Source organism: Heterocephalus glaber, unplaced genomic scaffold (genome assembly GCF_053883595.1).
Source record: "Heterocephalus glaber isolate CG9 unplaced genomic scaffold, H.glaber_assembly_v1.0 deba00001673, whole genome shotgun sequence".
NCBI lineage: Eukaryota > Metazoa > Chordata > Mammalia > Rodentia > Bathyergidae > Heterocephalus > Heterocephalus glaber.
Genome location: NW_028258410.1, coordinates 18,338,847 through 18,353,249, shown reverse-complemented (window position 1 = coordinate 18,353,249; position 14,403 = coordinate 18,338,847). Strand labels below are relative to the sequence as shown.

Sequence of the window (14,403 nt, the reverse complement as noted above, 5' to 3'; positions counted from 1 at the left end):
ACTGCCTGCACTCCTGCCTGCAGTGTTTCCCCCACACAGCCCTCACCTCCATCCATCCCTGCTCCAGGATCACTTAACCCAGAGGTCTTCTGCTGTCATTCTCCATAAAACAATCTGACTGACGCATGTGTATTTGTCACTCTTTCCTTTGTAGAAGATAAGTTTTTATTTCGTTTGGTTCTTTGCTATTGCCCCAAGGTCCGGAACAATCCCTGGCACACAGAGTGGGCCCTTAATATTTGTTGAATAAGTGTTAGCAGTTTAAAACCTAATGTTCATTTCATGACTAACATTAAAAACTATAGAGAGATATTAAAAGTATTACCTGGATAGACTGGAGGGATAGAAGATGACCCCTGTGATTAACTTTCTGCCTGATAGTCTCACGAGTGTAGGTGACAGATTGGAATTCAGAGAGGCCTTAATGGCTAGAATTTGCAGATTGGAGCACTGGAGGTGAAAGCTCTGCAAAGAAAGAGTCCTAGAAATCTAGAAAGAGCGCTTCTTGAGTCTCTCGCTGAATACAATGTGCATTTTAGGATCCTCACATGTTTAAGGCCAGCCTGGGCAACGTAGTGAGTTCAAGGCTAGCCTGGACTACTACATAGTGAGACCCTGTCTCAACCGAAATAAAATAACAAAGGATAAAATTCTATAAGCCAGATAAAGAAAAGTGTTGGGAAAAGCACAGTTCTCAATATCCATTCAGGCTCATACCAGCCATAATGGAGAGCTGTTTGTAGTATGTAGGTCACTCAGTAGAACATCCAACAAAAATTATCAGCTATGCCAAAGGGAGGGGGCAAAGCAGTGTAGTTCATAGCAAAGAGAAAAGTCAGACAACAGAAACAAATCTAGAAAACATAATAAATTAGCAGATAAGGACATTAAAACAGCTATTATAAATAGATTGATATGTTTAAAGATTTAAAGAAAACATAATTTGAGAATAAATGAAAGATAATTGAGCAGTACTTGTAAAGAAGAAAAATATGGTATCTTAATTGATGTTTTCACTGAGTGGGATTAATAGCTTAGGTGGTACAGAAAAAAAACCCTGAACTTGAAGACATACAGTGAGGGTCCCCAAAAGAGCCGCAGAGAAGGGAAACATTAAGATGGGGATGGGAGTCTTAGTGATGTGTGGAACGTTGTTAAGAAATTAGAATCTGTGTAATTAACGTTTCTCCAAAAGATATGTAAGGAATAATGTCTACATTTTCCCCGTATTTAGTGAAAACTATAAACATACAGATTCAAGAGTTTCAGTGAACCCTAAACAAAATAGAGAAAGAAAACCACAATAAAGCACATCATAATCAAATCGCTGAAGACACTGATAAGAAGAGAGGCTTAAAAGGCTTGAAAGCACCAGAGGAAGGAAGTCATATATATTTTACATAGGGGAACCAGGATAAAAATAGCTCCAGCTTCTTATCGAATGCTTCAAATGAAAAACCAGTGGAATGGCATCTTGAAAATGCTGAAAAAACCCATCACAGTCTGTCCAATGCAACTCTTTCAAAAATGAAAGCAAACTATTTTTTTGAAGAAGAAAAAAACAGAATAATTGTTTTGCCAGCAGGCTAGAAATATTAAAGGAAGTCCTTGAAGCAGAAAGGAAATGATAAAGATGAAAATTTAGATCTGTGCAAATGAATGAGGAGTGCTACCCAAAGTGGCAGATATATAGGTCAACATGAAATACATTTTCCTCATTTGAGAAGTTTAAGAGATAATAGTTTGAAGCAAAAGTAAAAATACATTGTGGTATTTTTAACAGAAGTGAAATATATAACAGTACCAGAAAGGATCAGTGGGAGGGAACAGAATACACACTCCTTACGTTGTTGGTGGGTGTGATTATTATTTGAAGGTGGACCATTATGTATTAAATCTATATTGTAAATCCTATAGAACCACTAAAAATATAAGAAAAAAAGTTAACTGCCACCAGTGACAATAAGGTGTAATACAAAGAAAGAAAGAGGAGGGGAAGGGAAGGTGGAAGCAAGGGAGAAGGAAAAGGAAACCAAAAGAAGGCAGGAAAAAGGAAACAAAGATCAAATGGGCCAAATGCAAAACAGCTAAACAATTAGCAAAATGGTAAATTTAAATCCAACTGTGTCAATGACTTTATTAAATGCAAAAGATCTAAATAACAGAATTAAAGAATGAGGATTGTAAAATTAGACATAAGAAGCATGACCCAACTATATGCTATGAGAATTTCACTTTGTAAGTAATTTACTGGTTAAGTCTGAGTAGAAGGAGAGAGAAAGATAAATCATAGGTACTCTAATCAAGAGAAAGCTGAACAGCTATATTACTCTGGAAGTAGACTTTTAGAATAAAGGATATTACCAGAGATAAAGGGAGATGTTTCCTAACAATGAGAGGGGGTCGGTTCATGAAGAAGACATGCAATCCTAAGAACTTATGCACCTCATAACAGAAATTCCAAGTAAATGAAGCAGAAACCACTAGGACTACTGGAAGGGGAGCCCAACATTTGTAATGAAATGGATTTCAACATGCTTCTCTCGGCAATTGATAAAACGATCAGTGAAATATAATGGGCTTAATACCATCACCCTGCTTAACCTGACATTTAGAAAGCACTCAACACTTTTTAAATTGCACATTGAAATATTTAAAGATCATATTGTGTATCATGAAACCAGTCTCAATAAAAATATTAATAGACAGGCCGGAGATTTAGCTCAGTGGTTCCGCGGGCTGCCTCGCAAGCGCAAGGTCTGGAGTTCAACCCCCAGTACCAAAAAAAATAAAGAAATCAATCACATTATCTAGAAAATACTCCAAATGTTTAGAAATTAACACACTTCTAAATAATCTTTTCTTAAACTGCGAAAAAAAATAGAGTACATTTTTAACTAAATGGAAATCAACTGGTAGGCTGCAGCTAAAGCAATGTTAGAGGAACTTTTGTAGTACTGAATGTTCACACTTCAAAAAAGAACAAAGTTCTGATATCTAAGCTTTTATCTTGAGAAATTAGAAAAGATCAAATTAAATCCACAGATAAGAAATTCTAAAGGTAAGGGTAGAAATCTGTGAAATACAAAACAGATAAATTGAAGAAAATCAGTAAAGATCAGTAAAACTGATTAATCTCTAGCTGAATTGGTCAAGGGAAAAAGAAGACACAAATTGGGAATCCCCCCCATAACAAGGAGTACTAAGAACAGCTTTGTGAAAATAGATTCAGTAGTTCGATGGCATGTGAAAAACCTGAAGGGTACAAAGCAGATCCATACTTGCCTTTGGTGACAGCCAGGGTGGGGTTTATTGACTGGGACAGGAGCACTAGGGATCGTGCTTGGATGACAGAAACGTTCTGTGTCTTGGTTGCACTGATAGTCACGTGGGTAAAACATCGCCTAAAATTCACCAAACTCAACCCTTACAGTGGCTGTTTTTAATATGTGAATTATGCTTCAGAGTTGGTCAGGAAAACTTAGGACTACCCACTTAAAATCTGTGCATTTTATAAGTATAATTTCAAAATCTATTTTAAAATCACTATTGTGTGAGCACCTTATTTGCCCAGGATCTTTATTAAATGACATCTCCAAAGTGTCCTCTCACCCCCAAGAAAAATACATACTTATAACCCTTCTGGCTGAATGAAATCAGCTGCGACCCTGCTGGGTATTGGCCTTCTTTGGTTGGAGCGCACGTTGGTTCACCTAGGGTTTCTCCATGTGGAGGATTTCTTCCATCTCCGTCCATGCACTTGGCGGGACTCACCAGATTGTTTCACTTTATGGGAAGAATTTGTACCTATTGCTAAATGCTTCCAAGAACAAGTAGAAAAACACCGAAGACTTAGATTTATATTCCATCTTTCTGTGCTGTGTCTGTAGCATTTCCCTGCGCGCTTCCCCTTGTCCATAAATGATGGGACCAATGTTTTACTGCTGGGTTAATTTGTTTGATCTGAGGTAAGTCTGTGTTGATGTGCTTTTAAGATATTAGCTAGTCTCTAATAGGAGTCAAAAACTCCTGCCTGCCATTTTATACTTTTATAAATAAATAAGTAGAATAGCAGAATGTGGGAGCTCTTTTTTCTTTTTTTAATCTGAGTTGAATATCCACATGGCTGAAGAAGTCAAATAATTTCGTAACAGTGTTACTGTGAAATCCAGCTGTTTGCTCCCCTCTACCTCTGGCCATTTCCCCAGACTTTCTCCTCACAGACAGCTGTCTTCTTAAAGAGGTGCTGATTCTAGCTTTTATATATCCATGTTTTCAAATAAATGTTTATCTTTTGATTCATTAATTTAAACATTTACTGTATTAAGTAATAGATTTCATTTTCTTCAACAGCCACCCCTTTGCTTATCCCCCCTCTGCTCCCTTCCCCAGTTCTCCTATGCTTTTTGATTAAATCACCGTTCATTGTTCATTTGCCTGCATAGTCACAGATAGTGTACTGTGTTGTTTCCTTTTCAGAAATTTTCCCTCTTAATAACTGCCTTTTTCCCTTCATACAGATTTCTGTTTACCTGTTTCTAATTTTTCTCATAACCTTTTTTTATTTTTATTTTTTGGTATTGGGGATCAAACTCGGGTCCTTGCACTTTCGAGACAGGCGGTGTAACCACTGCTCATTCCTTCTTATAAGCCTCTTAGAACAATTTTCTATAAGGTCAGTGTGCACTGTCCAAAAATATATATATATAATGCACCCCACATATGTAATTTAACCTTTCTTTGTAGCCACAATAGAGTAAATAGAAACAGATGAAATTAATTCTATGTCGTACTTAACCCAATTTGTTCAAACTGATATTCTGACAAACACCAGTCCTTGAGACCCTGGATAATTTCACTGCCCTATGTGGTACTGAGTCTCCCGAAGCTGCTCTCACACTTGCAGAGCATCATCTCTTACCGACTGGCCCCGTGGCCACTGAGTGGACTGAGAGTTCACGCGCGTGTCAGGCGCAGGCTTGTTCACGCACACAACCTCCATCCGCCTGAGTCCTTAGCACTGCCTCTCTGCGCTGTCCTCCTGAAACCCATGTGCCCTACTAGATTGGCTCCCCTTCCTTCCTGAATTTCAGGACTTCTCATTCACAGTTAGCGTGGGAAGCAGGCTTGCTGTTGATGGTGATCTCTGGAGTCGCACTGGCAGGAACCCGTCAAGTTCCACAAATTCTGTAGCAATTTCCTTTGCCGCCATTCTCGTGTTGCATCTTTTCTGTTCCCATGAGTCCTCAGATGAAAGACATGCTGAAGAAAGGGAGTGTAGATGGTAGCGTTTGCGAGACCGTGTGTGGCAGGAAGTGTTTTTACCGTCCATTCTCACTTATGACTGTTTGGCAGGGTATAGAACTCCAGTCTGGAAATCATTTTCCTTCGGAATCTTGAAGGCCTTGGTCTCTCGCTGGTCAGTGTCCAATGCAGTTCTTATAAAGTCCGAAATTTGAAAGTGAACTGTTTGTCATCACAGAAACATAGAATGTTCTCTTTGAGAGATTGCCTTGAATCAGTTTTTGATGTTTTCTTTCCTTGTGTTTTTTTTTTTTTTTTGGTACTGGGGATGGAACTTGGGACCTTGCACTTATAAGGCAGGCTCTGGAACCACTGAGCTAAATCCCCAGCCCCTTTCCTTGTGTTTTTATTTTGGTTTGCTTATTCTGGGCTTTATTCTCTGAGGGAGGATTTCTTCTGCTTTTATCTGACTGTTTAGCTGAACTTGTCATTTCGGCTGTCTGAAGCTTCCAGAGAGGTTTGTTTCTCTTATAAAACATTCTGTTCTTAGTTTATAGATACAAGATTTTGTCTTATTTCCGAGTGTGTATTGCTAATATATCTTGTAAGTCTTCCTGTTCTGTGCAGTTTTTTCCTCCAAAGGACTTTTTTCCTGGTTTGGGTTTTTCTGTTAGGTTTTCCCGTCGTCAGTGGTGCCTGCATGGAGAGGACGGCTCAGAGTCTGTCCTGCAGGGGAGGGGGCCCGGAGGCATAGCATGGGTCAGGGAGTTCCACATCCTGCTGCTTGTATTTTGGTCTTTCCCCTTGTCTGGTCAGACAGAGAAGTGCTCCTGCCTGGAGGTGGTGAGGACTTGATGGGGCAGGAAGGCTGGGAGTCCCTGTGGGCATTGTGTACCTAGCAGAGTCGCTCACACCCTGGTTTTGGTGGAGCATTTACACTTTCCACTGTGCCAATCCCGCAGTCCAGTCCAGAGACCTTCTGATTGACTCTTTGCAAAGAGTAGCTCTCCAGATTTCTGCAGAAGTGTGAGTTGGCTCAGCAGTTGGACAGGTAGGGCATCTGGCTCTTCTCAGCTCCACACACCCACAGAGAATCCCACCCCTCCTTTCATTACGGCCCTGCTTCCGGAGCCCGGGAGGCCTCTGGGTGGACATGTGGGGCAGTTCTTGGCTTTCCCTCCACTGATTGGAACTGGCCTGCCAAACTACTGAACAGCCTGATTTCCGGCCTCCAGAATCCCATTAGTGTTGTCCCTTCTCCCATTCTCCCCTTGTGGATTTGTCTTTTTTTTTTTTAAAGTTGTGGTAAAATTTATGAAACATAAAATTTACCATTTTTAAATGTACAGTTTAGTGTTAGTATTACATTCTGCTCTATTACACGTGCTTGTCTTGTGATAAGAGGACAGATTTCATGTAGGGATTGTTTGCAGGAGTGTAGAGCTGTTCAAGGAGAGAGCAGAGGCCGCCCAGGGCTCCTGTGTATCTGGGGCAATGGGATTTGTTTCCCTCCTGGGAGAGCGGTTGGAAAGTGTGCTGGCATAAATGTCCCTTAAAGGTTCCAGTTGGAGCTCTTGGGCCTGCCATCCTAAGCTCTGCAAGATCTGGCCTGCCCACCCATGTCCTCCCGCCGTCTGTCGTTCCTCCTGCTGCCCACTCACTGTTCCTGGCTCCTGGCTCATGATAGCTCCACAGCCCCCTCGCCTCTACTGCCTCTGCCAGGTGGGGTGTTCCTGAGTGAATCGCTCCCCCTCCCGCCTGCCTCCTCGGGCTTCTAGCTTCCTGTCCTGCGTCACTGCCTCTGACCCCGGCCTTTGGTTGTTCCTCTTCTGCCTTCCTCCCTGACTTTGTACATACCTCTGAATTAGCACCTTGCCCTTCCCACACTGCCTGGTCCTTTTTGATGTCTGTTTCTGCCCTTAGTGCCTGGCAGGAAGCCAGTGTTCAGTTAAATGTCTGGATGGATTCCTGATGCCAGAGACTGGAAAAGAGAACTCTTTATCCTTTCTTGTAGGACATCCGACATGAAGCCAGTGACTTCCCCTGTAAAGTGGCTAAGCTTCCTATGAACAAAAACCGAAACAGGTACCGAGACGTCAGTCCCTGTAAGTACCCACACAGCTTCCTGGGCTCGCTCCTCCTGCACCACAGGCCCCCTCCACCCAGACTTCATCACCCAGGGCTAGGTGATAAATTCACAGCATTTATGACTTGATTGTTTCCTATGAAGTGAGCATTAGAGACTTATAGTAATGGTTCATTTTTCCACCATTGTAGAAGGGTAAGGTTTCAGTTTCTGGAAAACTCAGCAAAGTTCAAAGCACTATTTTTTTTAGCTTTGGCTATTTTGTGATGAATCATTTTCCTGCCAGCTGAAGCAGAGTGTAGCAGGCATAATGTAACCTTTTCTTGGTGACTCAGCAGCAGTATTGTTAGCCCCCTGCATTGTGTTGAACCACAGCGATGTCCCACACGGGCACACAGAGGTGGAGCTGTGTCCCTCTGCAGATGCCACCCTCCCCTGCCCCTCTGCCCACTCTGTCCTTCACTGCCACCAGCACACCTTCTCAGGACTGTCAGTGTGCCTGCTGCCCTCGGGTAGCCTCCTGCCTTCGGAGGATTGGCTCTGATATCTTGAAAGTCAACAGCTGAACATGTTAGAATTTGTATGAAGCAAGAAAAATCTGAGCTGAGTTCGGGATGTGAACTTTGCCATCTCCACTAGGCCACGAGGCCTTTTGAACTCCCCTCCAGGGCCAGTGGACAGGAGCCAGGGGTCAGTGGCAGTGACATCTCCGTGGTGTTTCCTCACACTCCCTGGGGAACGTTAAAGAGGACCTGGAATGGGCGTAGCGCCAGTGCCTCCCGGCCTGCCACCTTGGTTCCCTGCCTGAGTTTACATCTCAGCCCGGCCCCTTAGAACTCTGTGGCTTTGGGCAAGTTGTTCTCTTCTCTGATTGTCCATGCAGCAGGAGTCACACCCCGTAGGAGTGTGTGAAGATGAATGAGACAGCACAAGCACCTAGCCCAGATGTAGTAAGTACTCAGTAAATATTGGCCACTAGGACATCTGAAGTGCAGTACTAGGTGCTCAGGTGACACTTAAGTGTGCCCAGTGCCTGATGCCTTTGATTTAACATGTCTAGGCTGAGGCGCCACATATATCTTTATTTAACAAACAGCAACAAAAACAAAAATCCTGGGTGATTCAACTGTGAAGCCCTGGCTGGGGGCTTCTCCCTGCGGCTCTGCGTGTGACAGAACAGTCGCTGTTCACCTCTTGCACATGGCACAGCACCGGGACACCCAAGTCGCTCGCTATAGCTGCACTTTTCTGAATTGAGGTACAGCACTGAGTGCCATATTCCTTTGCTATGTGTTTAATAATGTCTCACCTAAATAGCTTTGGAGCCAGTTTTACAGCATTTAAAATATTCTTCCTCAGAAATAATCCCCCAATTTTTCACCCCAATCTCATTCCTCATACCCTTCTTTTTGGTCTCCTACCCATCCCTTCAAGTGGAAAAAATATTTTGCCATTTGTGCTGTGAGGGAAAGGGGAGAATGGCCCAGGCGGAGGTGACCTGCTGCCCGGTTCACAGTGCCCATGGTGGCGACAGCAGCCCTTGGCCTCATACCTCGCACCGCTGCTGAGCGAGGCTTTGTACACAGCGACTTGCTGGCTCTTCCACAACCCTCCGGATAGCTTGCATTCAGCAGTGAAAACACAAGGCCCAGAGAACAGCCGGTTTCCCCGAGGTCACCCGGTGCTGTTTGAATCCACTCAGCCCACCAATACCAGTCACATAAATTTTTAGATTTTTTTATCACCTTGATACACTTAAAAATCACCCAAGTGGGCCAGGGATTTAGCTCAGTGGTTCTGGCACTTGCCTTGTAAGTACAAGGTCCAGAGTTCGATCCCCAGTACCAAAAAAAAAAAAAGAATCCCCCAAGTATCTCAGTTTTTATTAATCCTCCATGGTGAGAAATAGTATTCAAGGAAAGCTTATTTTAAAATGCCTCTCTTTGGACTTGGAACAAAGTCCCCTCATCACTTATTCCCAGTAACTAACCCTCTTCCTGTTGGTCCTAGGGAGGAGGTACTACTTCCGGGAGGTCACCTGAGTCCATTGTCCCTTGTTTTATGCCAGAAATGAAAGTACCCACCTGCTCTTGTTAGCCAACGGGATAAGAAAAATAGCCTTCAGGGACCACTGCTTTTGTGACAAGGTTTTGGGGGCAGAACTTCCAAATGAAATTGATTTCTAAAAACTAATCTCAAAGTTACACTTATATACGTTCAGCACTTTGGGTTTCGAGTATTTTCCAGAACATTTAAATTCTCTTTTAAATATCTTTGCTGGTGACATTTGAAAGATTTAGAATCATTTAAGCTCATTATATTTGAACTTTAAAAAGTTGTTCTTAAAAGAACAGCTGTGTAAAGGAACTCCAGGTCTGGCTGTTCATGCTGCTTTGTGCTTAGGTTCTTTGCCCCTCAAACCACTGACCATAGTTGAGGTTGAGGTGCGATCGTAAGTCCTACTTGCTGGCTCATTGTGCCAGCCACCGCTGGGGCACTGGTTGGGATTTGGGCTGAACTTTGTTCCCTTTTAAAGATTGCAGCCACTCTGCTTTTTACCTTATAAAAGTTTGTGTTTGGCTCCAGAGAACAGAGACTTTGATGCCCCCCTGTGGCCTGCCACATGTGGAGAGAGTGAGAGATGTCACAGGAAGACAGGGCTCAAGGACAGACTTTCAAGTCCAGGCTTCACTGTGGTTTATTGCTGGTGCTGTTTAGTGTTGTTGGCTTTCAAATGCTTCAGAGAAAACTCTGAAAATGACAGTCAGCCCTCATAGATGACACCTAACAGCAAAGCCTCTGCCAGTGTGAATGCCTTAGGGGCGTGGGCTCCCCTTCTCCGCTTTCTTGTGGGCGAGTGGCCTGTGGGGAGACACTCCGACCCTCTAAGCATTAACCTGAGTTCTGGTTCACCTTTCAGTTGACCATAGTCGGATTAAACTACATCAAGAAGATAATGACTATATCAATGCTAGTTTGATAAAAATGGATGAAGCTCAAAGGAGTTACATTCTCACCCAGGTAAACAGATTATCTGAATTTATTTTAAATGTCACCTTAAAAAGTTTTAGAATTCGGGGCCGGGAATTTAGCTCAGTGGCACCGTACCTGCCTCGAAAGTGCAAGGTCCTGAGTTGGATCCGCAGTATGGGGTGGTGGTGTGTGGTTTAGAATGCTTTTGTCAATACTGAAAATAAAATCGGCCATGTCCTTTAGGAGGTCAGGTTTTTAACAAACCAAGAAGTTACAAGACAAGGAAAAAAAGTTTCCGCCGGAGATTCAGTTTGGTTGTGATACTGATATTTTCCGGGAGGTTTGAAATGAGTGACTGGGGCCAGGTATGGTGGGGCTCACACATGTAATCCCAGCACTCCAGAGGCTGAGGCAGGAGGATCAAGTTCAAGGCCCGCCTGGACTACATAGTAGGTAGGTTCAAGGCCCACCTGAACTATACAGTGAGACCCTCTCTTAAAAAGCCACAAAAAAAGAAAGAAATGAGTGAGTGGGAGTTGGAGCATCCAGGAAGCTGCACTGAGTTGAAAGGGTCTGTTAACAGGGGCAGTGGAGCCGTGACTAGAGGGGACCTGGGCAGGGCTGACCGGGAAGGATTTGTCTCTGCGCTGAGCGCTTCAGTAGCAGATCTCAGAGGACGGCCGGAGGCCCAGCAAGCACTCAGAATTCCTCATCCTGGGCCACATTCCTTGGCCCAGAAAAAAGATAAGCATCATTAGAGGATATGAACAAGCATGAAAAATCACTTAACATTCCTATTGGCTTTTGGCATTTTTCTGGGAATAAAAAGTCATGAAAGTGGTTTAATAATAAAGCCTCTTACAAAATACTTAATGATAGGAGACCAAAAGACCATGAGTATCTGGGAAAATGGACAAAGTAGTTTGTTTTTAATCAATTTTCTCCAGTTATAATTTGTTACCTGTAAGTTAGTTTAAACTTGAGTTTCTTGTTTTGTTTTGCTTTTCATCATAATTTTTGTTTTTTCAAGTTCATACTGGTTCACCAGTCTTATGTGTGGCTTAGGCTATGAGTGATTTTAAACATCATAATTCTGCTTGATGTATGGAAATTAAAATTCTAGTGAAGCAGAAAGCTTTGTGAACGAAGGCTGCTCTGGGAGGGCAGCTGGACCAGGGGTATCCCCTGTTCTCCCCTTTACCCTCTTCTACCCCACCCCAGTTTTTCCCTGTCTGTCCCTCTCTACACCCCTGGGTCTTTGAGATGGGCTGTTGGGGTTGGGGTTCGTAAGAAAGGAGCTGCCTGCCGGTGACGAGCTGGTGGGCAAAGGTTGAGGCACAAATAACTTCTCTTTTTAAGAGAAGTCAAATTTCTTCCTGATTTCAGCCATTTAGCTTTGGTGTGAGGTCAGGAAGCCCTTTCTATACCCACAGGAGGGTCTCTCATATCAAATGGAGCATTAAGAAATTATATGGAAGCTTACAGTGCTGTCCTCCCCACCCTTGTGCCCTAGGAATCACTTGAAACCTGTGACGACCATCCCTTTTGTGAGGTGGTACCATGGACGCAGGGAAGCTGCTTACGTATCCCTTTTGCCCTGGGGTTTTCAGGAGGAATCGGCAGTCTGGCTCCAAAACAGCACTCCTAGACAAAGTGCCTGGGATGTTTTCTAAGCCACCAAACCAAGGAAACCCTTCCTGTTTTTTAGTTTCAGTGTTGCTCATTATGCAAATAACATGAGTCTATATTCTCATTTTGTAGAGGAGTAGAGAGTAATGTCAGAGGGGCCCTCCTTCACCTCCCCCGGAAGTGTCAGCTAAGTATGGTGTGCATCTTTCAGATCATAGCTGGGTTTAATCCTTCAGACCCATTCTAAACTGGGTAGTGTTGGGACAGGGCAACAGGTGAGTAACCGAGAGGTCAGAGAGCTGCCCCTGTGGAGGGCCTGGTGACTGCAGTCTTTTTGCCAAGGCCAGAGGATGAGAACCCCAGGCCACATGACGCCTGCCTGCCAGGGGCTGTCTTTCCTTTCGACTTGTTGTGATCACTGTTGTCTGAGTCCCCAGGGCATTTCCTCAGACACAGGTTGAGTTAGTTGGTTTGAGATGAGTCCAGGAAGAAAGTGAGAGGATACCCCAGGCTGGCGTGGCCAAGGAAAGTGTAAGAAAGTAAAGAGAAAGATGGAATGACTGAGGGGTGAAAATAGGTGAGAATGGAAACCATTCTGGATGTGGTGCTGGCCTGAGCCAGTGACAAGCCCCGATCTCCAGAGGGGAAGGGAGGCGATGAGTGACCTTGCTCCTAGGCGGTGCTCACAGCTGGGAGGAACTCAAGGCATTCACACGTGTGTCCAAGAAACACCTGGTGGGCTGGAGCTAGCCAGTCTAGCTCCTCACCATGCCCCCGTGACACCGAACCCCTTGGGCCACCTGAATGACCATTTGTGCATCCACATCCCTGATGTCCTGGTCCGAGGATGAAGGCTGTAGGTAGTTAGGTCCTTCAGTAGTAGGAAGAACATTAGCTCATGTTGCATTGGGTACTTGCATTCCAGGGGCTGCACTAAGTCTTTCACATATATGAATATAGATAAATTTTCACAACCCTATGAAGAGGTACTATTTTTAGTCAAGTGAGGCAGAAGGGGAAACTGAGGCCTGAGAAGTGAAGTGGCTTGCCTGATGATTAGTGGCAAGATGATTAGTGATTGGAGTCGGACTGGAACCACCAAGTGTCTCATAGTTGGTCACTGCCCCGTCCTCCCCCTGCCCTGCCCCTAGTTGTTCTGTTCCACTTTCTGTCTGCCGTTAGGCAAGAGAGCCCCACGGCTGGCTGCCCGCACGGGGAAGTAGAAGGGACGAGAATCACCTTTCCCTGCATGGTAGATGTTAGAACTGCCCTGACCGCTCCCTGGGCAGGGAGAGGCCACTCCTCTGCCTGAGCTGGTGAGGACTCAGGACACTGTCACCTGATAACCGCCAAAGGTGAGCTCACCACAGGATGATTGTCTTCCGGTGTCACACGCTGTGGAATTATGTGTTTGCAGGGCCCTTTGCCCAATACGTGCGGGCACTTCTGGGAGATGGTGTGGGAGCAGAAGAGCAGGGGCGTGGTCATGCTCAACCGAGTGATGGAGAAAGGGTCGGTAAGTTGTGTACTGCTTTCCTCTTGCCCTCTGTGTGCGGGCCTATAAACTTACCATTTTCATCTGAGTTTCCGTATTTTTTTATTGCTTCTGTACTTCCCTCACATGGGATATTAATTTTTCACTTAAAATTTAAAGCAACAATGTATAAATACATGTTTGTAGCAAGCAAGTCAATTAAGTGAATAAAAAGGGAGAAAAAAGTAAGTGAGGCCTCGACTCATTACCCAGGTGTATAGGACAGGCTCTGCAGAGCTTGATGCAGTCATTCTGTGCAGCTCTCTCCTGAGCTTTCTGAGCTGAAGTTGTATTATAGCAGGTGAGTCAACATAGTTCTTGGAAAGCGCTGTTTCAGTGGATCTGTCTTCATTGTACCCACCTCTTTGGCTGGTCACCGTGTGGCTCCTGTTGACACACAGAGTCGGCTATGCACAGCTGTGGGAGCAGCTGGCCGCTGGGTTAGACTTGTGCCATGAAAGGCCCCAGTGCTTAGCTTTCGGCCGCACTGCTTCACTGTGGCGTTGTCTCTGGGCGCAGACAGGTGCCCTTCAGGAGTTGTATCATTTCGAGTTCTTTGCAACTGTTAAATCGATCCCCGCTTGCACCTCTCCCTGTAGCCACCCTGCTTCTCTGCTCGCTGCCCCCGTCCGTTCCTCACTGGGTGTCCAGAGTGATCTTTCTCGCTCTCGCCTCGCAGGGTCACGTGGTGTGGCTTACAGAAGCGTGAGCGTCAAGCCCTGCTTCCCCACCCTCTCTCCTACTCTCCAGCTCCAGCCAGGACAAGCTTTCTTTTTTAACCTCTTCCCTGAGCCAAGCGTCTACGTCACAGCGCCCACCTTCATCACATCCCTGACCCCTCAGACTGCTACGGGCAGTTGCCCCAGCCGTTCTCGCCGTCGCCTTCCTCTCTGCTGTGCCTGCTCCTTGACGGCCTCTCTTCTGTGAGACTAACTTT

General features: G+C 44.7%; 1 protein-coding gene across 2 annotated transcripts in view; it reads left to right on the top strand.

Moving 5' to 3' along the window:
* Positions 1-14,403, top strand: part of Ptpn1 (protein tyrosine phosphatase non-receptor type 1) — a 64,605-nt gene that overhangs the window by 37,565 nt on the left and 12,637 nt on the right. For both annotated transcript variants that reach the window (XM_013077154.3, XM_013077155.3), the window contains exons 2-4: positions 7,259-7,349; positions 10,251-10,351; positions 13,350-13,448. In XM_013077154.3, the coding sequence (XP_012932608.1) occupies positions 7,259-7,349; positions 10,251-10,351; positions 13,350-13,448 (291 nt within the window). The remainder of the gene's footprint in view (positions 1-7,258; positions 7,350-10,250; positions 10,352-13,349; positions 13,449-14,403) is intronic.